This window comes from Pipra filicauda, unplaced genomic scaffold (genome assembly GCF_003945595.2).
Source record: "Pipra filicauda isolate LSUMZ 115617 unplaced genomic scaffold, ASM394559v2 scaffold938_size83336_pilon, whole genome shotgun sequence".
In the NCBI taxonomy this organism is placed as follows: domain Eukaryota; kingdom Metazoa; phylum Chordata; class Aves; order Passeriformes; family Pipridae; genus Pipra; species Pipra filicauda.
In genome coordinates, this window is record NW_024105129.1 from 1 (window position 1) to 22,580 (window position 22,580).

The 22,580-nt window shown below is 54.5% G+C and overlaps 1 protein-coding gene across 2 annotated transcripts in view; it reads right to left on the bottom strand.

The window, feature by feature from the left end:
• Positions 1-363: 363 nt before the first annotated feature.
• ZNF638 (zinc finger protein 638) overlaps positions 364-22,580 on the bottom strand; it is a 36,947-nt gene continuing 14,730 nt past the window's right edge. The window contains exons 4-23 of one of the 2 annotated variants that reach the window (XM_039391299.1): positions 21,991-22,029; positions 20,580-20,884; positions 19,520-19,860; positions 19,015-19,161; positions 17,518-17,649; positions 16,204-16,262; positions 15,999-16,042; positions 15,291-15,362; positions 14,739-14,894; positions 13,512-13,564; positions 13,053-13,184; positions 12,780-12,908; positions 12,446-12,487; positions 11,255-11,395; positions 10,725-10,850; positions 7,763-7,812; positions 3,230-4,553; positions 2,620-2,673; positions 839-1,766; positions 364-677 (exon numbers count right to left, since the gene is read on the bottom strand). In XM_039391299.1, coding sequence (XP_039247233.1) covers positions 457-677; positions 839-1,766; positions 2,620-2,673; positions 3,230-4,553; positions 7,763-7,812; positions 10,725-10,850; positions 11,255-11,395; positions 12,446-12,487; positions 12,780-12,908; positions 13,053-13,184; positions 13,512-13,564; positions 14,739-14,894; positions 15,291-15,362; positions 15,999-16,042; positions 16,204-16,262; positions 17,518-17,649; positions 19,015-19,161; positions 19,520-19,860; positions 20,580-20,884; positions 21,991-22,029 — 4,495 coding nt within the window. In that variant the 3' untranslated portion in view covers positions 364-456. The remainder of the gene's footprint in view (positions 678-838; positions 1,767-2,619; positions 2,674-3,229; positions 4,554-7,762; positions 7,813-10,724; positions 10,851-11,254; positions 11,396-12,445; positions 12,488-12,779; positions 12,909-13,052; positions 13,185-13,511; positions 13,565-14,738; positions 14,895-15,290; positions 15,363-15,998; positions 16,043-16,203; positions 16,263-17,517; positions 17,650-19,014; positions 19,162-19,519; positions 19,861-20,579; positions 20,885-21,990; positions 22,030-22,580) is intronic. The other variant, XM_039391298.1, reaches the window with a different exon arrangement.

The following is a 22,580-nucleotide window of genomic DNA, read 5'->3' on the forward strand; positions in this document are numbered from 1 at the left end:
CCGAAGGTCCCTGCAACTTCCTCGGCATCTTTTGGCCTTTGAAGTGTTTTATCTCCAACTCCTGGGCCAGGTGTGGCTCTGCAGTGTCCCACCAGCCCCATCCTTCCAGGGAATGTCCCCCAAGCCATCAGACCAGGAGCCAGATGTTCCCAGCAACTCCTTTTCCGGTTCCAGTGTTTTATGGAAAAGGAATTTAGAGGAGGATCTTATTAAAAAAAAAAAGGGAATACATCTCTACACCCCCATTTCAAAGCTGTGTCAGCAGTTCCCTCCTTCCTAGGCACGGAAAGTTGGGAATAAAACTCGTCCCAGGATGGGAACGCTCAGGAGGTATCCCACTGCCCTGTGCTGACCATCAATAAATTTGCCTGTATTTGTAAATTTTAGGAAAAAAGTACTTTCCCTGTTGAGCTTTCAACTGGTTAAACACGGATTTGGAGGAGCAAAGGACAAAAATCATGGATTCTGGGCCCTGACTTCGAGGCTCAGTGTGGCTGTAGGACACGGAAGGAGTTTTAAACAGACAGGAAAGTCCTTCCTACCAGGAAAGCCTGGAGAGTTTGGGGTGGTTCCTCTGGGTTTCCCTTTGGGAGTGCTCTGCAACTTGGGGACACCCAGAACAGTCGCTTTCTTCTGCTTGGGCTCTGGTTCTGCCCCTCCTGATCCCAGCTGAGCTGCTGGAGACAGAAATGCACGTTGGAATGGAAGGGAATCCTGCAATGGTTTGGGTTGGAAGGGACCCAAAGCCCATCGATCCCACCCCTGCCATGGGCAGGGACACCTCCCACCAGCCCAGGGGGCTCCAAGCCCCCTCCAACCTGGCCTTGAGGTCCCTCACCTTTTGGCTTGGAGACTGCAGAGATTTCCTCTTCTGGATTCGGATCCCCCAAAATTCCTATTTCTTCTGGTCCTGCAACAGCAACAATGTCCTCCTCCTCTGGTCCTGCACTGGCAGCGATTTCCTCTTCTTCTGGTCCTGCCACAGCAACGATGTCTTCCTCATCCTCCTCCTTGTGTGCACTCTTCCCCGGGGAAGCGTTTTCCTCCTCCTCCTCCTCGTCCCCGACTTCGTCGACCGTGACGAAGTTCAGCTCCTCTTTGAGGTGGTTGAAATCCGCCAGGAAATCGTCCTCCTCCTCGTTCACCTCGTCCAGGGTCACCAGGGGGTTGTCCTCGTTGTCCTCCTGGATCTCATCCACGGTCACCAGGGCCGTGGGGTCGTCGGGCACCTGCGAGGACGCGAAGTCGGCGGCGCCGCCCTTGCCCTCCTCGCCGCCCAGCTCGGCGGGCTCGTTCAGGGGCAGCTCCTCCACCTCCCCGATCTCATCCACCGTCACCAGGGGCTCGGCCTTCAGGTCCCGCTCCTTGAACGCGGGCTGGGGGAGGTCCCTGTGGGCCCCCGGCTCCTCCTGCTCCGAGATCTCGTCCAGGGTGAGCAGGGCCTGCGGGTCCTTCACCGCCTCCGACAGCTCCTCCTCCTCCAGCACCTCGTCCACCACCAGCAGCCCCTGGGGGTCCCCCGGCGGGGCGGGCGCGTCCTCCTCCTCCCCGATCTCGTCCAGGGTGACGAAGGACGGCTCCCCCTTGGCCCCGGAGCTCTTCCCTTTCCTCCTCTTGGACGCGGGCTCCGACGGGCTGGGCTTGGCCCCCTCTTTCCTCTTGCCCCTGGGGGGGTTTCGCCGCGGCACGACCGGAGACTCCACCTCCTCCATCACCTCGTCCACGGTGACAAACTCGTCCAGGTTAAACGGGAACAGCTCTTCTTCCTGGGAAGTGTCAAAGGGAGAAGGTAACAGTCAACTTCACCCCCGCCCACAGCCTCGGGAGAAACAGCCACAGCCTGCCTGCAGGGGGAAAAACCAACTTCATTGGAGGGCAGGGAAAACTGTCCAGGCCCTCAGTCCCACGGGGGAGGAGTCTTGTGCTAATTCATTGGATTTCACTCGGATTTAACTCAGGAAACCAAAGCACTTTGCGAAATCCCAGTGGATCAATTGACAGCATCCCACACTGCCCGGGCTGGGAAGAGCAGCCTGGCAGCGTTGGCCACCTGTGGAAAAGGGACTGGACACCACGGGCTGGGAACAGGTCTGGGGCAGCTTTGGGTGCTGCTTTAGGGCCAGATGGTTCCCAGGGAAGGATTTCATGGCATCTGATCCCAGCCGGGCCTTCCTGGCGGTCCCGGCTCCTGGGAACAGTGACCGAGAGATCTGGGGGGAAACCCAGCACATGGGAAGATCCCAAAGCAATTCCAGCATCCCAGAGCCCACGGCACCGGCACTGAGAGATCTGGGGGGAAACCCAGCACGTGGGAAGATCCCAAAGCAATTCCAGCATCCCAGAGCCCACGGCACCAGCACTGGGTGCAGGAAGGGCAGGGACTTGGTGATCCCACTCCGTGGGAGGTGGGGAAGGATTCCTGAGAGCAGCACCCAGGCCTGGGGTCAAGGAACCATGGAATGGTTTGGGTTGGAAAAGACCTGAAATCCCACCCAGAGCCCCCCCTGTCCATGGGTAGGGAAACCTTCCCCCAGCCCAGGTTGCTCCAAGCCCTGTCCAGCCTGGCCCGGAACATCAATACCCTCTGCACCTTCGATCCCCCCATGGTTCCATCCTTACCTCCTTCTGCTTCCCACTGCTGCCAGCGCCACTGGTCCTGTCCCCACCAGGACCCTGCAAAACGAGAGTGGAACTCCCATGGAACGGGGTCAGCCCCTGCCCCGCTCCCAGGAGACCAAACCCACCACCAGACACGGCTAGTCCTGGCCCTGAGGAGCTGCTCTGGGATGTCCCCAGGGCTGCTCCTGCTCCGGGCTCGGCAGAGCTGCTGCTCCAGGGACCGGCCACCGACCACGGGTGACACCTCAGGAGCCTCTTCCCAGCTCCCAGTGCCCGAGCAGGACTGGGCACAGCAAACCCCAGCTCCCAGTGCCCGAGCAGGACTGGGTACAGCAAACCCCAGCTCCCCGGAGGACACACAGCTCAGCTCCCATGCGGAACCACTCCGAGGACACACAGTTAGGATACAGCCACGACTCACTTCCACAACACCTCCGCAGGACTTTCCCACCAGTTCCACCCTCGTGCTGCACACACGGCAGGTAAAAGGAACCGGCCGCCCGTCAGCTCGTGTGGATTTATGGAAAAGGGAAGGGGAACATGGAGCCACTGTCCCAGGCTGGGAGAAGCCCGGAGTCAGTGCCGGCACGGGGACCTTCCTGCCTCTCACCTGAGTGCTGCCGGGGTCCTCCTCCGTGCCGGGGGTTCCACTCTCTCCCTCTTGGCTCTGTTTTGAACCAGCCCTAGATTCCACCTGGGAGTCCTTCTCCTGCTGGGATGAGCTCCTCCCACTGCCTCCCTGTCCATCCACTCCGGAGCTGCCGCTCCCTCTCCCCTGGGCGCTCCCTGCTGCGGGCTGGGCTGCTTTGGAGGGGGTTTTCTTGTCCCCCCCTGCCTGGCCCTCGGCTCTGGGGGGGTTCTGCTCCCCCCCTTTGCCCGGGGAGGGCTCGCTGCTCTTCGCTGGGGCCCTGGCCTTGAAGATATCCGGGATAGACACCACTGCCCTCAGGAGGGTTTTACCCACAGCGGGCTCCTTGAGGGACAAAAAGGGGTTCAGTGGAGCTCCCGGGTGGCTTCTGTCGGGGTTTGCCGCTCCCGTCCCTTTGTTTTGGTGGCTTTTGACCGAACTTCCCGCGTTGCTCCCACCGACGGCACTCGGAGCATCTTCCAGAGCAGCCCCAGCCTTGGCTGCTGCTTTTCCAAGCTGCTTCTCCAGCTCTGCCCCAGCCTTGCCCAAGAGCTTCCCGGGGTTCTCCTCCGCAGCGTGTCCAGCTTTGAGCACACCCTCCTCTGCTCCAGCCACATCCAGTCTCTTCCCTGGGGCCTCCCTGGTTTTAGGGACAGGTCTCCTCTCGGCCACCGGAGCTCCAGACGTTTCAGGGTTGCTTTTCCCAGCCTCAGGAACAGGGCTCTTCCCAGGAGCAGCCAGCTCGTTGGCTGGCTGGGTGACAGCAGGTGACACTGTGTCCATGGGAGCCCCCTCATCCCTGGGGGACACTGCTCCAGGGCTGGCCCCCGCTGCCTCCCCGGCTGCTGGGATCACCCCACGCCCTGCTGGATCCCCCTCAGCCCTGCTGGACGATCCCAGTGCTTCCATGGCAGGGGCAGACGACTCTTCATCCCCCTCCTTGCTTCCCTTCTCCAGCAGCTTTGGTTCAGGAGGACCTTTAGGAGCCTCTTCCGTCCCCGCACTGGAAGGCGGCAGCGGCTTCTCCTCCGACCTCTCTCCAGGTGTTTTGGTGCCAGCAGGTTTCACGGGAACACCAATCCCAGTATCCACGTCCTCCACAGCCGCCCGGGCCAGGCTCCCAGGTGACTCCCTCGCTGCTCCTCCCGGCTGGGGCTCGGGGGGCTCCGTCTGTCCCGCTGGGATCTCCTCCGTGCCACTGGAGGCGGGAGTGGCTCCTCTCTTTGCCCCCCTGGGCTCTCCTGGCGGATCAGCAGCTGCTCTTGGCACCACTCCTGATCCCTCGGGAGATTTTTTCGAGCCAGCGCTAAATGCATTTAAAAGAAACAGAAGAAATCAAACCATGTTGAGAATTCCACACTCACAGAACCCTCCTGGCGGGGCCTTTCCTGGGAACTGGGCTGGTGCTGCCAAACGTGAGGTGAGGAATGTGATGGTGCTGAGAACTCACCTCAGCACCTCGAGGGCAGGCTGTGGGCAGGACTGTGGGCAGGCCCCGTGCCAGGAGTGCCCCGGGACCTCAGGGCTCACATGGCCCCCCAAAATTTACATCCCGGAGTGGGAGAGTGAATGCACAGTGAAAACAAAGCTCCAGTGCCCCTGGACTGAGGAATCAGCAGTTTGGCTCTGTCTCCAGACGGGGCAGTCAGCAGCCCAGAGAGCTCTGCCAGGAGCAGCAGGTTTGGGGCTGGGCTCAGTTTTTGGGAAGGGAGGGGTTGCTCTGGGTTTAAACCACGCTGACCCCGCACAAGAGGCACAGAGGCTCCTTTGGGCTCTGCTCTCCCTGGATAACCCACTGCCAGCCCCGGGTGACACAGCCCAGGGTGCCAACCCAGAGCAGGGAGCTCCTCAGAGGACTCCCAGAGACATGACGGGTGTTTGTGTTCTCTGAAGGAAAGACTCCCCCACGGGGAGACACTGGAGTTAGAGATGCCTGTTATCCCACAGAGCTCCAGCAGAGGAGCATCCAGCACCTCCCAGCTCAGTCAGACCCCCCAGCAAGGCATGGAGCTGGACAGAATGGACTCAGCTCAGGGAAGGGTTAAGCCTGGAAGTGGCCAAGCTGGGGGATAAGGAGACAAGAGACAAACACGGAGCAACAGGAAGATTCAGTGAGAAGAGGAAGATTCTGCAAGAACAGGTAAATCCATTCAGCTGGTGCAAACACCAGCTCCAAGGGAGGGTATGGAGACAAAATGTACGGAGAGAGGAGAAGGGATGGGAATTCTGCTCCCAGACCCTTCCCAGCACCAGTGTAACACTGGAGATGGAAAAGCCCTGCCTGTCACCAGGGGCAGCAGGGCTGGGGACACTCCTGCCCTCAGTCCCTCCTCTGCTCTCCATGGGCTGGGCCCCCTCAGCCAGGACACAGAAGGGATTCTGACAGCAATGAAACATTTCTGCTTGTGCCCACGGATTTTCCTCTTCTGTCTGAGCATCTTCCACTGGGATTTGCTGAAGTCTCCCCTGCCTGTGGAGCAGAGCCCCAAGTGCAGATCCAGGCCCAGGGTCAGACTTGAATTAAATAAAGGTCCAGCCCTGCCCTGCCCTCACAGCCTCTGCTGAGGCACTCCTGGAGGGATGGAGCAGTGTCTGGGAGCAAGGATGACACCCCAAGCACAGGGCTCAGCACAGCTGGATTGTCACAGCGAGGCATCGCCCCCCGAATCCTGAGGGGAGACAAAGCCCACCCTGGGCCTTCCCAAGGCCCTGGGGGGCCCAAAACCCACCCGTGGGCTCAGACCAGGCTGAGGGGCAGAGAGGGATGGGCAGAGGGACAGGAGGGACCCCCAGGAAGCATCCAGGACCAATGGATCACTGCCAGGCACTGCCTGCCCAGGGATGTGAGGGGTGAATCCAGCCCCTGCCCCAGCAGAGCCTGGGCCATGTCCTGCTGCACACCCAGTCCCAGCACAGAGCCTGGGCCATGTCCTGCTGCACACCCAGTCCCAGCACAGAGCCTGGGCCATGTCCTGCTCCACACCCAGTCCCAGCACAGAGCCTGGGCCATGTCCTGCTGCACACCCAGTCCCAGCACAGAGCCTGGGCCATGTCCTGCTGCACACCCAGTCCCAGCACAGAGCCTGGGCCATGTCCTGCTGCACACCCAGCCAACCAGGAGTACAGGGAGCAGTGGGATGAGCCAGGAGTCACAGCCTGGGGAAGAACCCCCAGCTGTCCCAGCCCAGGACAACTAATCCCAAACAAAGGCAGCCAGGAAAGCACATCAGTGCTCAAACCAAGTGTGAGGAATTCCCAGCTCAGGGGAACTTCCAGAGGTTCTTCAGCCCCTTCTGCTCCCCGAATTTCACTAACCCCTCCCTCTCCAGAAACACAGGGAAGGGCTTCGGGTCCATAACAATATTTAAGATGTTTTCTGCTTCTTATGAAATGAACTAAAGCAACGGAGCCCCAAAGGCTCAGAGGGAGAAGCCAAGGAGAACGTGTGCAGTAGGGAATTTGCAGGGGAAAAGGGCAGCTTTCCACGTGTTCAGCAGCCACAGCAGGGGCTGGGATTCAGGGAAGAGTCGCCTGATCATCAGGAATTAACTGCACTAGTTAAAGCCCACCTGGCTGGAACCAAAAAGGTTCCCTGTGTGGCTGCAAAGCTGAGAGGAAGAGACGGTTTGGGAACTAAATGTTCCCAAAATGGAGGAGTTTCACAGAATAAGGAATGACAACTCGACTTCTGAAAGGAATGATGTCTGAAAATATAGAGCAGTGTATATATAGAGAGAGAGTATAATGGCATGACTTGGAATTTAGGACCATCATCACACGCTTTTGGGGGGTTTTTAACAACAAAACTTTTCCAGAAATACGGGTTTGAGTGACAGAAAGTGATTTAAGTCATATTTGTTAACAAAAACTTGTAATGCTCTATCCATTTATAAAACAAATCATGATCAGAACTACAACCAACAAACAGTTACTCCACAAACAGAAAGTTTACTACAACCAGCATCCACAGAACAGCTTGAAATGGCACAAACCAACCCCGTTTCTGGGTCCTGGTGTTCTAGAGCAGACAAACATTTCTATAAATCACTTCAGGACCTGGATCACAGTGTGAAGTTCACGTTAATAAGTTAAACAAGGAAGTTTCAGTGCATTTTTAGCATTTGGAAACAGAAAGAACAGAGCCAGGGGCTGTGACAGAGGGAGGAGCTGCAGGATGAAAGAAACCCTCGGGGGTTAAATACCCCCCAGATTCTCTCACCAACACGTGGAGCCAGACACAGCTGCCAGGCCCGGGGGAAACCCTGGCCAGAGCAGTAAAACAGTGACCAAAGAGGATTTCCTCCTGTTTTCCATGGGTTGGGAATGCAATCCAACACTGTGGCTCTGCAGGGATGCACAGAGCACACGGAGGGAGGAGCAGCAGGACACGGCTGGGGGAGCTCCCAGCAGGATTTTCCATGGAGCTGGGCTGGAGAGAGGCTCAGCACCCCCAGATCATGGACAGGGCATTCCAAGGAAAGGGAGACACAACCCCCCAACACCTGCAGGCCATACCTTGCTCTGCTCCCTTCCTCTCTCTTCGGGTCTCTCTTCCCAGCTTCGGCCTGAAAGGCAAAACCCAGGGTCAGTGTTCAGCACTTCCAGAGGCTCCACATTCCAGAGCCCACCACCCCAAATGTGGGAGATCAAAGCACAGGGAACTGTTCTCCAGCCCAGGGCAGGGATCCCCTGAGCTGCCCCTGGAGGGGATGGCCCAGCACTGTGCAGACAGAGCCCGTGGCACAGCACTGAGGGTTTGTGTCCCTTCAGAGCCGTGGCTGGAGCAGAACTGGCTCTGGGTCCGGGGTACACCTGGAGGAGAGGGATGTCCAACACTCCTCTGCCCACACAGCACCTTCCTTCCTGTACTGTGAGGATGGGAATGGCTGCAGAGCTCAGGGGGAACATGTTCTTCTCCTTTTCTTCTTCCCCTTCTCCTCCTCCTTCTTCCTCTTCTTCTCCTTCCCCTTCTCCTCCTCCTTTCCCCCCTTCTTCTTCTCCTTCTTCCCTTTCTTCTCCTTCTTCTCTTTCTCCTCTTTCTTCTCCTTCTTCCCTTTCTTCTCCTTCTTCCCCTTCTCCTCTTTCTTCTTCCCCTTGTCCATCTTCCCCTTCTCCTCCTCCTTCTTCCCCTTCTCTTCCTTTTTATTACTGATATTATTAATATTATTAAGCAAACAGCCACACACCTTCTCTAACAAATTACACCCCAAGTTGAGCAAGTACCTACAAGACCCCCAGGCCAGTCCCTATCCCTTAAATCCAGCCATTCCCTGCAGGATGACTGTGTGTCCCTACAGAAAAAACTCCTGGATTGGCTGTTAAATGAAGTAATATCTCCTGAAAAAGGCACCACGATAAAAAACCCCTTTAAGCCTCAGTGCTGAGATCTCCATCTCCTTTCCAAAGGCACTTCCCGAACTCACTGCAGACAATCAGGATCAGGAACAGCAGAATTCACTTTTATTTATGGATGTGATTCCGAGGCCTTCAGTTTTCTGTGAACGTTTATCCCAGAGAGAAGTGCCCAAAGTAACAAGAGTATGTTCTAAGGAATTAACAACTACCTGGGTTTTCCTCCAGGATCTGACTGAAAGGTTTCCAGAGGAATTAACCTCATGTTCCTTTGGGTTCCCAGGCACACAGCCCAGACTTTGGCAGGGGATGGAGAAGATGGACAAGAGGGAACAGACTCCAAATGCAGTGAAGGAAAACAGCTGGGAAAAAAATCAGTTTTCCCTCTTCTCAGGCATTTTTGTCTCCCCCTCAGTTCCAGACAAAACTAAAGCCCTGAGTTCAACCCCAAAGCACAGGCTGGCTGTGACACCTGGGCAAAAGCTGTGACAGGGGCACTGCCAGCAGGGAATGATCCTGTGCTCCAGGGGCACATCCCCCTTCCTGCTCCAACACTTCCTGCCTATTTTTGGCATTTCAGCACTATTAAATTCAGACACTATCAGCAAAATTCCAGAAATCCAACACGGAGAGCTGGGGCAAGGCGGGAAAGAGGAATGCACTGGGAGAGCTGGGGGGGTTCCCCTGGAGAAGAGAAGGCTCCAGGGAGAGCTGAGAGCCCCTGGCAGGGCCTGAAGGGGCTCCAGGAGAGCTGGAGAGGGACTGGGGACAAGGCAGGGAGGGACAGGACACAGGGAATGGCTTCCCACTGCCAGAGGGCAGGGATAGATGGGATATTGGGAAGGAATTCCTGGCTGGGAGGGTGGGGAGGTTCTGGCACAGTTTGGGCAGAGAAGCTGTGGCTGCCCCTGGATCCCTGGGAGTGTCCAAGGCCAGGCTGGAGCAACCTGGGACAGTGGAAGGTGTCCCTGCCCATGGCAGGGGGTGGCACTGGGTGGGCTCTAAAGCCCCTTCCCACCCAAACCATTGCAGGATTCCATCCCAGAGCACAGACTGGCTGAGCCAGTCCCAGCTGCTGGACAGTCCCATCCCCAGCAGCAGATCCTGAGGGAGCAGTGGCAGTGCCAGCCCAGCTCCCTGGGCACAGGCTGATCCATCCCAGCTCCCTGGGCACAGGCTGATCCATCCCAGCTCCCTGGGCACAGGCTGATCCATCCCAGCTCCCTGGGCACAGGCTGATCCATCCCAGCTCCTTGTTCCATCCCAGCTCCCTGTTCCATCCCAGCTCCCTGTTCCCAGGCTGTTCCATCCCAGCTCCCTGTTCCACCCCAGCTCCCTGTTCCCAGGCTGTTCCATCCCCAGCTCCCTGTTCCATCCCAGCTCCCTGTTCCACCCCAGCTCCCTGTTCCCAGGCTGTTCCACCCCAGCTCCCTGTTCCATCCCAGCTCCCTGTTCCCAGGCTGTTCCATCCCAGCTCCCTGTTCCACCCCAGCTCCCTGTTCCATCCCCAGCTCCCTGTTCCACCCCAGCTCCCTGTTCCCAGGCTGTTCCATCCCCAGCTCCCTGTTCCCAGGCTGTTCCATCCCAGCTCCCTGTTCCATCCCCAGCTCCCTGTTCCCAGGCTGTTCCACCCCAGCTCCCTGTTCCCAGGCTGTTCCATCCCCAGCTCCCTGTTCCATCCCAGCTCCCTGTTCCCAGGCTGTTCCATCCCAGCTCCCTGTTCCCAGGCTGTTCCATCCCCAGCTCCCTGTTCCCAGGCTGTTCCATCCCCAGCTCCCTGTTCCATCCCAGCTCCCTGTTCCCAGGCTGTTCCATCCCAGCTCCCTGTTCCCAGGCTGTTCCACCCCAGCTCCCTGTTCCCAGGCTGTTCCACCCCAGCTCCCTGTTCCCAGGCTGTTCCACCCCAGCTCCCTGTTCCCAGGCTGTTCCATCCCAGCTCCCTGTTCCATCCCAGCTCCCTGTTCCCAGGCTGTTCCACCCCAGCTCCCTGTTCCATCCCCAGCTCCCTGTTCCATCCCAGCTCCCTGTTCCATCCCCAGCTCCCTGTTCCCAGGCTGTTCCATCCCAGCTCCCTGTTCCCAGGCTGTTCCCCCCCCGAGCCCGGGGCAGAGAGAGCAGGAGTTACCTGGGCAGGGTCCCCCCGTGGGGACAGGGAGCAGCTGAGGGTGTGCTCCCCCATGCTGTAGGGGTACTGCTGCAGGAAGCTGTGCATGGAGCGGGCTGACCTGGGGGTGTCCAGCTGCAGGATGGCCTGGAGGGAGCAGAGCACAGCCTGCAAACAGCTGAGATTCCTCCCCTTCCCTGCTCCTGAGCAGAGCCAGCAAAGCACCTTCCCTGCTGGGACCTCCCACCCCTCACCTTTCAGCCACGAGGGTTTTGTAAAGTCACCTTTAAAAAGTCCCAACCCGTGGCCTGAAGCTGAAAACACCTCAGCTTTTGGTTGGATTTTTAGATTTACACATGAAAATGTGAAAGCTGAATAAAAGAGCAGAGTGAGTCACTGCCTTTGAAATGTGCCAAAACAAAAGTTTAAGCAATTCTGGCATTTTCACTCCTCCTCAGAAATTCAGTTTTTTCCCAGGTTTCCCCCACGAAAACCCTAATTTTTTTCCCCTCCCCAAAAGGTCCTTTGCAGAATTTATTTAATGTGCTTACCTTGTTTTTGTTCTTCAGCACAACATAATGGTCGACCTTCCCGAAGCGAAGCCCCACACAAACCACTTCCAGCTCCCTGTATCCATCATCTGGCAAATTCCCCAGGTGCACAAACTGGTTATGGATGGATTCAGTGTTCACCTAAAAAAAAAAGGGATGGCAAAACCTGCTTTAACCTTGGCACACACTTCATGGGGCAGCAGAGCCTCAGAGACACCTCATTCCCCAGGCAGTGCCCAGAAACATCGAATAAATCCCAGGATTTTGGGAGGATCAAAGGGACATAAAGGCACCAGCAGACTCCTGAAATCCCAAAGAAGTCTGACCTTTTATATTTGGAAGTTGGGTGTGTTTTGCAAACACCAATTCCCAACAAACTGGAGCAGTTTTGTCTGTACCCAGGAGAACCATAAGGAGGGAGCAGATCTCCCCAGGAACATTCCCAATGGGGAATTCAAGCCTTTGGGAAGTGGTTTATTGCTGGCTTTAACCAAAGCCTTCTGTCACTGCTGTTCTTGGAGTCACTCCTGGGGGCTCCTGTGCCAACATTCCCACAGCTCCATCCCCAAGGACTGACCCTCCACCCCCAAGGACTGACCCTCCACCCCCAAGGACTGACCCTCCATCCCCAGGGCCTGACCCTCCACCCCCAGGGACTGACCCTCCATCCCCAGGGACTGACCCTCCATCCCCAGGGACTGACTCTCCACCCCCAAGGACTGACCCTCCATCCCCAAGGACTGACCCTCCATCCCCAGGGCCTGACCCTCCATCCCGCCCCCAAGGACTGACCCTCCACCCCCAAGGACTCCTCCCCGGGACTGACCTCCATCCCCCAGGGACTGACCCTCCACCCCAGGACTGACCCTCCACCCCCAAGGACTGACCCTCCACCCCCAGGGACTGACCCTCCACCCCCAAGGACGGACCCTCCATCCCCAAGGAATGACCCTCCAGCAGGAACAGCCTGGGAATGCTTTTCCCAGCAGAAATAAAAATACAATTTAACTCAGCTGTACCTGCACTGCACAGAAATGCTGTGTATGTTCATTCCCAGCTCCCAGGGAACATTGAACTCAAGAGGAAACTGAGACAACAGTTCAGTTCCCAGCATTTCAGTAGGAAGGACACTAATGCCAATTAAATTAAGGGATTTGAGAGTATGTGGAGGAGAGGTTGGGAGTAACTCACCTGAGGGTCAGAATCTTTAATCAGGGCAGTAAATATGGCTTCCTTTAAAAAGAAGAAAGAGAAAAGGTAAGATCTGAGCTGTGAAATACAGTCACTGACTCCCCACAAATGATTAATTTGAGCTTTATTACTCAAACCAACACCTCCCTGCCCCTCTGCTCCTCTCACACCAGACCAGCACCCCAAGGACATTCAACAGCATCAGTTTGCAGTGGCACAAACCCCTTGTTTTAAACACCAGACAGTGTTTAAAATCCATCTTCAACAAGAGCATCCTGCTCTGAAGGGAAGTGTCCCCAGCTGAGCGGGAGCTTCCCTGGATTCCCTCACTCACTTCATCCCTGACAGTCTGGTACTGAGGCACCATGCTGATGGAGAGCTGCTTTCCATCCAGGGACATGGGGAAGCAGGTGTAGAATTTCACCATGGAATCTGCAGCTTTCCTGTTGATTTCCAGATATGCCTGAGAGAAGAACAAACATGTAAAGGAAAACTGGAATTTATCAAAGGCGTCTCCCACGGCCGCTTCCTGCACCTCATTTGCACTCCTTACAGACTCCACTGCTGCTCCTCCAGGCAGAAACACCACCAAATCCCATGGAAATACCTTCTTGTGAGAGGACAGAATCAGCATATCCTTCAGGCCTCCAAAGGGCTTTGCCAGGTTGGAAACTTCCTCCACGGAATATCCCTTGTCGGGCAGGTTGGAAACCAGGACCACACACAGGTCCTCGAGGTCCTGCAAGACACAGAGGCACTTTGTATGGCACTGCCACTCCTTCCACCCTAAATCCCAGCTGGCTGCCCAGAGTGGGGCTGCCCCAGCCCTGGAGGTGTCCCAGGCCAGGCTGGATGGGACTTGGAGCAACCTGGGCTGCTGGAAGGTGTCCCTGGAGGGGGGTGGGATTAGATGGGATTTAGGGTCCCTCCGCACCCAAACCAGTCTGGGAGTGTGTTCTCACCAGAAACAAACAGGAAGGGGGTTAAACTGGACGTTTTCAGACACTACAGCAACACCTGGAAACGGCTCCAGGTGTGTTCCCACAATTCCCACCCTCACACTGACCTTCCCGGCTGGATCTGTGGATTCCTCGCCCGGCGTGCCCGTGCCTGGAGGCTCTGGAAAACAGGGAAGGAGCAGTTCAGTGGTTCAGGTTTCTTTAAACACCTCAGAGCTTTAAGAACTTCCTGCATCGCATTTTACCCCTTGTGAAAAATCAATATTAAATGTTTAACAGTGACAAACTGGTGAGACACAGACAGTGCTACGGAAATGCTCCCAGAAAGAACAGGTCCAAGGTGGGAATGTCCAGCCTGGAGAAGAGAAGGCTCCAGGGACACCTTAGACCCCCTTCCAGTGCTTAAAGGGGCTCCAAGAGAGCTGGAGAGGGACTGGGGACAAGGGATGGAGGGACAGGACAAGGGGCAATGACTTCAAATTGGGAAAATGGAGATTTGGGTGGGATATTGGGAAGGAATTCTTCCCTGTGAGCATGGCAAGGGACTGGAATGAATTTCCCAGAGAAGCTGTGGCTGCCCCTGGATCCCTGGAAGTGTCCAAGGCCAGGTTGGACGGGGCTTGGAGCAACCTGGGACAGTGGGAGGTGTCCCTGCCCATGGCAGGGGTGGAACTGGATGGGATTTAAGGTCCCTCCCAGCCCAAACCATTCCATGATTCCAGGATTCTGTGACCTTTCCTTATCAGTACTCTCTGAGGCACAGTAACTGAGAATTAGTCCCCACTTGAGCCAGGTTTAACAGCCAGTCTGCTCTGGATGAGTTACAGAACACGTGGAGAACAGGAGCGACTGATCCAACGGGATTGAATCAGAGGAGGAGCTGCAAACAGAGCACCCTGAGAGCCTGGATCCACGGGGGCAGTGCAAGTGGCCAAGTCACACTGACAACTCCTGCCAGGACTGTCCTGGCTGCTGAAACACAGAAATCTCAGGGGGCTGCAGCCACTTTGGGGGCTTTCAGCCCCTTCACCGCCCCGATGAACTCCCGGGCTCTGGTCCAGCCCCTGCACCTGCTCTCACAGATTTTATTTCCTGGAATCCCGTGTCCTTTCCATTGCCTGGCTGGAAAGCAGCTCCCGGAGCCCCCAAGAGCAGAGAGGTTTAAGACAACCTTGCAGTTTACCTGGTTTAATTAAAGGTTTATCAACCCCAGGCACACCCAGCGCCGGTGCCTGAGGGGGCTGGGACGGGCTCCCTGATGAATAAATCCATAAAACACCTCCCTGTCCAACTGCACATCCCCCATGGAACAGGGCAGGACAGACCCAGGTTACCTGGCACAGGTGAGGGACTGGGCTGGCTCTCCATGGGCACTGCAGGCTCTGGGATTCCATCCTCTTCCGTGGCACTCTTTGGATCCGACGGCTCCGCTCCCTCAGCTCCCACCCCGGGCTCTGCCGAGGGCTCAGGATCTCCATCCTCAGCTGGTTCTGGCAGGGACCAGCAGGAAAAGGCAGGTTTTGTTTCTACAGGCCAATGAATCCATCTGCAGCAGCACAACGAGCTGCATCTTCTGTCCCATACTCAGACAATAAATCCCCAACAATAAATCCCTGCTCCTCCTCAAACACGGCCAGCAAACGGACACCCAGGGAAAGCTCTGCCCCCAACTCCCCCACTGCCCTGCTTTTTGGCTCTTCCCGACCTACCAACAGCCCTGACAATCCCTGCAAGGAGGGTGTGGGATGATCCTGTGGGATGATCCACCAGCGGGCCAGGCCAGGAGAGGTGAGGAAACCTGGGCTCCCAGCCTGGAATGGCCGTGCTGGGAAGGGAAAAGCACCCCCTGCTCCCCCAGGGAGAGGGAAAGTCCTCCCTCCTCTCACCTGCAGCACTTGGAGTTTTCTTCACCTTTCGTTCCCCTGGCACTGCTGATTTCTTGAGCTTTTCCTTTTTACCTGCAAAAACACCCCAAAACCAGGTGTCAGGAGAAATGCTGATTATATGTAACTTAAAACCAATATAAAGTATTATACATGCAACAAATATTATACACATACTACAGTAAAATAGCACAGCAATATGACACATGCATGCTAATAATGAATTAATTGTTGAGACAAATATTGCTTATCAATATTATAGTAATATTGATATTATATTACTATATTATAGTAATATTGATATTATATTACTGTGAAGAAAAACACATTATACATGCAATAATATAATAATACCATAAAAGATGGAAAGGGATTGTAATAATAAAGTATAATAGAAATAAAATATAACAATAAAACAGAATATTACACATACAATAATATACACACATATGTACAATATACACACAAAAATCAGCTTAATCTGCAGCAATTCAACTGATGGGACCAAAAAACCCACCCAAAACCTAACCCAGCAGTTCAGCCCCACAGAGATGCTGAGGAATGAATCAATAAATCTGTAAAAACCACCATTTCCCACAGAAATCATGGCTGCTCCCTAAGTGAGACTTGCTCAGGAAAGGCGATAAAATAAATCAATCAAGCCAATAAATCAATTAATAAAGACAACAGACAACCTCCCCCCAGTCTCACCTGTCGGGGGTTTGGGGGTCTTGGTGCTGGTGGTCGGAACTTTTCTATTAGGAGAATAAAAAATAATCAGTCTTAAAGACAATTAGCAAATATTAAAACAGCTTTAAAAAGCTCAAACCCAGGAAAAAGCCCCACAAACAGATATGAGCCCATTTGGTTCCCAGCCACTAGCATTAACTCTAATTTATGCAAAGGCAACACTCACTTGGTACTTGCTGAAGTTTTTTTAACAGTCAGAACTCGTTTTTTAATGGTCTTTTTGACCTGGAATGGAAAGAAAAACAGCGACTGCAGCACTTGGACTTTATTTGTAAATATGTGTGGCCACATAAAAATCATTAATAATTATCAACAGTTGTTAAGTAGATATAAAGTATATGTTGTGCTCTTCAGTGTCCAGCTGCTATTTTTCACATATGGTCTATACTTTTTATAAATCTGTCTGTGTAGACGTACACACATATATAAACAGGATTATTTTTAAAATCAGTATTAATAATTAATAGTATTTAACATATATATAAATACAGCTGGCATCTTTCACTGCTTGCTAAACTGTTACTATTCACAGATCTCCATCAGCATTCACACATTTGCATCCCAAATCTAAGCAAGGAAAAGGCAAATCTGGAACGAGGGAGTGCACGTGCATATCCATTTTTACCAAAGAAGGGGAATTCTGGGATGGAGAAGAGCACTTCCCATGGACTTTTTAAGCTGCTGTTTCTGCAGCTGAAGCCATTGACCCCCTCCCTGTGTTTCCCGGGGTGTCTGGAGCAGAACTCCAGCCCATCCTGGGGTGTGAGCTCCCATCTGGTCCTGGAGCAGAACTCCAGCCTGGATTGGGGTGTGAGCTCCCACCTGGCCGGGGGTGCCCAGGGTTTCTGGAGCAGAATTCCAGCCCAGTTTGGGGTGTGAGGCTCCCACCTGGTCCTGGAGCAGAACTCCAGCCTAGTTTGGGGTGTGAAATCTCATCTGGTCCTGGAGCAGAACTCCAGCCTAGTTTGGGGTGTGAGCTCCCACCTGGCCAGGGGGTGCCCGGGGTGTCTGGAGCAGAACTCCAGCCCGGATTAGGATATGAGGCTCCCACCTGGCCGGGGGGTGCCCGGGGTGTCTGGAGCAGAACTCCAGCCCAGTTTGGGGTGTGAGCTCCCATCTGGTCCTGGAGCAGAACTCCAGCCCATCCTGGGGTGTGAGCTCCCACCTGGCCGGGGGGTGCCCGGGGTGTCTGGAGCAGAACTCCAGCCTGGATTAGGATATGAGGCTCCCACCTGGCCGGGGGGTGCCCGGGGTGTCTGGAGCAGAACTCCAGCCCGGATTAGGATATGAGGCTCCCACCTGGCCGGGGGGTGCCCGGGGTGTCTGGAGCAGAACTCCAGCCCAGTTTGGGGTGTGAGCTCCCATCTGGTCCTGGAGCAGAACTCCAGCCCATCCTGGGGTGTGAGCTCCCACCTGGCCGGGGGGTGCCCGGGGTGTCTGGAGCAGAACTCCAGCCTGGATTAGGATATGAGGCTCCCACCTGGCCGGGGGGTGCCCGGGGTTTCTCGGCCACGCTGATCCGGATGCGCTTCCCGTTGAGCAGCACCGGCTGCGTCTCCCCGAACTTGACGGCGGCGATCACGGCCTCCTTGTAGTTCATCTCCAGGTAGGCCTGGAACACAGGGAATTCCTGCTCTGGCTGGGCCCAGGCCCAAGGCACAGCTCCCGGGGATCCCTCCCCAGCCAGCCTGTGCTCCTGGAGCTGGGGGTGCTCGATCCGGGCGGGATCTGACGGGCAAGGCTGGATGTCAGTGTGACACCAGAACCACCCCAGTGCCTCCAGCTGCCACGGCCCAGGGGAATAAAACAGAGTAATTGAAAAATGACAGAGAAATAAGTTATAATTATACATAATATACGTTAGAGATATCAAAGTATACATCCTATGTAACCTATAATGTATTATGTTATTATACATAATGTCTAATGCATAATTTATAGGTAAAATTAGATATTATACATAATATACATTATAGATATCAAAGTATACATTCTATGTAATCTATAACACATTATAATATTATATATAATGTCTAATGCATAATTTACAGGTAAAATTAAATATTATACATAACATACATTTTAGATATTAAAGTACACATTCTGTGTAACCTATAACGTATTATGTTATTATATATAATGTCTAATGCATAATTGACAGGTAAAATTAAATATTACACGTTATAGATATCAAAGTATACATTCTATGTAATCTATAATGTATTATATTATATATAATGTACAATGCATAATTTATAGGTAAAATTAAATATTATACATAATATACATTATAGATATCAAAGTATACATTCTGTGTAATCTATAACACATTATAATATTATATATAATGTCTAATGCATAATTTATAGGTAAAATTAAATATATGTAAATAGATAAAGACGTGATATATTATATATTATATCTATTACATAGCATAATATACAACATAATACATTATATATTATATGTATTATATCATATAGTATATATATAATATGCAACATATTATATATTAAGAATCTATAAGTTATATGTATAAATCATACACATATATATATAAATATACACATACATATAAAATAAAATGAAAAAATGCAGGGTCTGAATTTGTATCAGTTTCCCAGTTCCAGCTATTTCCAGATTACACGTGTGATCTTAAGGCTTCTCAGCAGTTTGTCATTAGTGCCGTGTTGCCCTGAGGTTCCCCATGTCCCTCATGCCCCTCATTTTCCATGTTGCCCTGAGGTTCCCCGTGCCCCTCGTGCTCCTCGTGTCCCTCGTTGCCCTGAGGTTCCCCGTGTCCCTCGTTGCCCTGAGGTTCCCCGTGCCCCTCGTGTTCCACATTGCCCTGAGGTTCCCCGTGCCCCCCGTGTCCCTCGTTGCCCTGAGGTTCCCCGTGCCCCCCGTGTCCCTCGTTGCCCTGGGGTTCCCCGTGCCCCCTGTGTCCCCTGCCTGGCTGGTTGCCTGCCCCGCTCACCTCGTTCCTGGAGCGCAGCACGATCAGGTCGCTCACTTTGCCGAAGGGCTGCACCAGCTTTTTGATGTCCTGATCCGAAAATCCGTCGTCGGGCAGGTCCGAGATCTGCAGGACGGTCCCGCAGCTCAGCAGGTCCTCCCTCAGCAGCTGCACACGGGACACGGGAGGAAAACAGACACTTCCCAAGTCAGGGGTTTCGCCACAGCCTCGTTGTTTTGCTGTTCTGCCTCAGCCTCTATCCCTGGGAGTGTCCAAGGCCAGGCTGGATGGGGCTTGGAGCAGCCTGGGACAGTGGGAGGTGTCCCTACACGTGGCAGGGGGTGGGACTGGATGGGCTTTAAGGTCTCTCCCACCCCAAACCATTCCATGATTCCAGGATCCCACCCTTCCCTGCAGCCAGCAGACCTCAGTGTCGCATGGAACGGGTCACCCTGCCAATGACCCCCGAAGGGAAACACCAACCAAGCCCTTAAAAAGCAGAGAAAACCCGCAGGAACTCACTCACCCTGTTGTAAGAAGCAGACTGAGGTTTGCTGCTCCCTGCGGATTCATCTTCCTCATCCTCTTCCCCCTCCTTGTTTTGGGCTGATTCCTCCGTTTTGGCCGAGGCAGAGCTCGGCCCGGGCGCGGCAGACCCGTCCTTCTTGGGAGCCTTTGGAGCAGCACTTGTCTTCAGTGGCTTCTTCACACTCCCAGACACCTTCCCCGGGGGGCCATGAGTGGACGAGGATCTTCCCGATCCCAAGGATCCCTGCACAGCTGCCTGAAGTGATTTGTGCTTCTTGAACTCTGCCAGGAACTCCGGCCCCAGGGTTTTCATGACGGCCTCGAGTGCTGCCTTTCTGTCTGTGAGGGAGGGAAACCAGGGGGGTTGGAGTTATCCCTAAACACAATTTACAGACACTCCTGTTCTTTCCTACAGTTTCAGCTTCACCACCCACTCCTGAGCCAACCCTGAGACTGCCTGAGCTTAGAGAACCCTCACAGTAAATATTAACAAACCTCAGGATGTGACGCTCCAAAACAACATCTACAAAAATCCCCAGGGCCGGACACAAGAAAATGCAAAATATCGTTTAATTTTCTATGTCAGGGAATGGAGAAGAGGGATTTTTGAAGCCTCTGCTCCTCTCTCACACTGAGGCCCAGCAGTACTTACTATCTTGGTGCCTTCTGCTAAATTCTGCCTCCTTCTCTTGCTCTTTGTTGGTTTTAATTATTCTTTAACGAGCTGCTACAACAATAATTTCCTGTCTGCTGGCTTTCTGTGGAGAATTCACATTTTGGTTATTCGTTGCTTCTCCCCCTCCTCCTCTTCCAGGGTTTGTGTTTTCCCCTCATCAAAGCTCCTGGAACCTGCCTGTCCCTTCACAGCTTCCCACCTGGGCCTCTGTCCCACAGAACCTCTCAAGGCTCTGGAAGCACACAGAGAAGGCAGCCCGGGTTGGGATTTTCCAGGGAAACCTCTGGAAACCAGCTGGGTGCTCCCGAAGTGCCAGGAGGTCCTGCTCTGGCAGTGCATCCCCATGCCCATCCCATGCCATGCCATGCCATCCCCATCGTACCTTCGGAGCGGCTGGACCTGCGGGAGGAGCGCTCGGAGCTGGAGGAGCGGTGGGAGCGGGAGCCGGGCCTCAGGGAGCCCCGGGAGCGCTGGGGGGAGCGGGAGCGGTGCCGGGGGCTGGGCCGGCGCAGGTACCGGGGGGGGCTGCGGCTGCGGGGCCGGCGGAAGCGCCCGGGGCTGCGGGAGCGGGAGCGGAAGCGCCGCAGGGGGTACCCGGAGCCCCCCGGGCGGTACCGCCGCCGGCTGGGGCTGGACGAGCTGGAGCGGTGCTTCGGGGTCTGGTTCTCCTTCCTGTCCCCAGCAGTCCTGTGGGAACGAGGGAACAGAGAGCTGGGGCGAGGCGGGAAAGAGGAATGCACTGGGAGAGCTGGGGGGGTCCCCTGGAGAAGAGAAGGCTCCAGGGAGAGCTGAGAGCCCCTGGCAGGGCCAGAAGGGGCTCCAGGAGAGCTGGAGAGGGACTGGGGACAAGGCAGGGAGGGACAGCACACAGGGAATGGCTTCCCAGTGCCAGAGGGCAGGGATAGATGGGATATTGGGAAGGAATTCCTGGCTGGGAGGGTGGGGAGGCCCTGGCACAGGTTGCCCAGAGAAGCTGTGGCTGCCCCTGGATCCCTGGGAGTGTCCAAGGCCAGGCTGGAGCAACCTGAGCTGGGGGAAGGTGTCCCTGCCCATGGCAGGAGTGGCACTGGGTGGGCTTTAAGGTCCCTTCCAACCCAAACCATTCCATGATTCTGGGATTATTCTCCTCATGGAAGTTTCAGAAGTTTATTTGCTTTATTTCTCCTGGTTTGTAACAGAGAGAAAAGCAAAGCAGCCTGGCCTGCATATCCAGCTTTGGAACTCAGCTTCCCAGGAAGGATGTCAAACTAACTAATGCAAAACCTTAGGAAAACCCAAGGCCAATTCCAGTGCTATCCAAAATCTCAGGAAAATCCAAGGCCAATTCCAGTGCTATCCCCCCCATTTGTACACGAGGCAAAACACGTACAAATGCTGAAGCAGTAAAACAGCCCAGCTCTGCCGAGCTTCAAAGGGAATTAATGCACAGGGTGTGTTTTTAAAAAGAATTCATCACAGGCAGCAAAGGCCAGAGATGGGAGTTGATGAATTCCAGGGTTTTTTCAGCCTGTGATGATGTCATTCCCAAGGGATCTCCGGAGGCCAGGCTGCAAATGGGATTAACTGGACCAAGACTAGTGGAATTCCCTGGTGGAATGAGATGGGCTTTATGGTCCCCCCAGCCCAACCTGTCTGGGATTCTATCAAACTTAGGAGAAACCCCCCAGAACCACCCCCCTAATTGTACACCAGAACTACAACCCCGTGAGAGAGGCTGCAGGGGGCAAACCAGGGAAAGGACCTGCCTTAATTCCAGCCAATAAGTGGGACTGTGGAGAAGCAGAGGCACTTACCTGCTGGAGGAGTGAGCCTCGGGGTTCCATTCCGGGTACCTGCCGGGGGAACACAGGGCTCACTGCAAAGGCCAAATTTCCCACCTGCAGCACAAACCCCACCTTTCACCCTAAAACCAGGCTGCCCCAGCCCTGGGAGGGTGCCAGGCTGGAGCCCTGGGCTGGGGGAAGGTGTCCCTGCCCACGGCAGGGGTGGCACTGGGGGGCAATTATTGTCCCTCCCCTCCCAAGCCATTCCCAGTGGATCCCAAGCAGATCCCTTATTCCTGCTGGGATTTATTATTCCTCCCAAGCCACTTCCAGCAGATCCCAAGCAGATCCCTCACTGCTGCTGGGATTTATTGTCCCTCCCAAGCCATTCCCAGTGGATCCCAAGCAGATCCCTTACTCCTGCTGGGATTTATTGTCCCTCCCAAGCCATTCCCAAGCAGATCCCTCACTGCTGCTGGGATTTATTGTCCCTCCCAAGCCATTCCCAAGCAGATCCCTCACTGCTGCTGGGATTTATTGTCCCTCCCAAGCCATTCCCAGTGGATCCCAAGCAGATCCCTCACTGCTGCTGGGATTTATTGTCCCTCCCAAGCCATTCC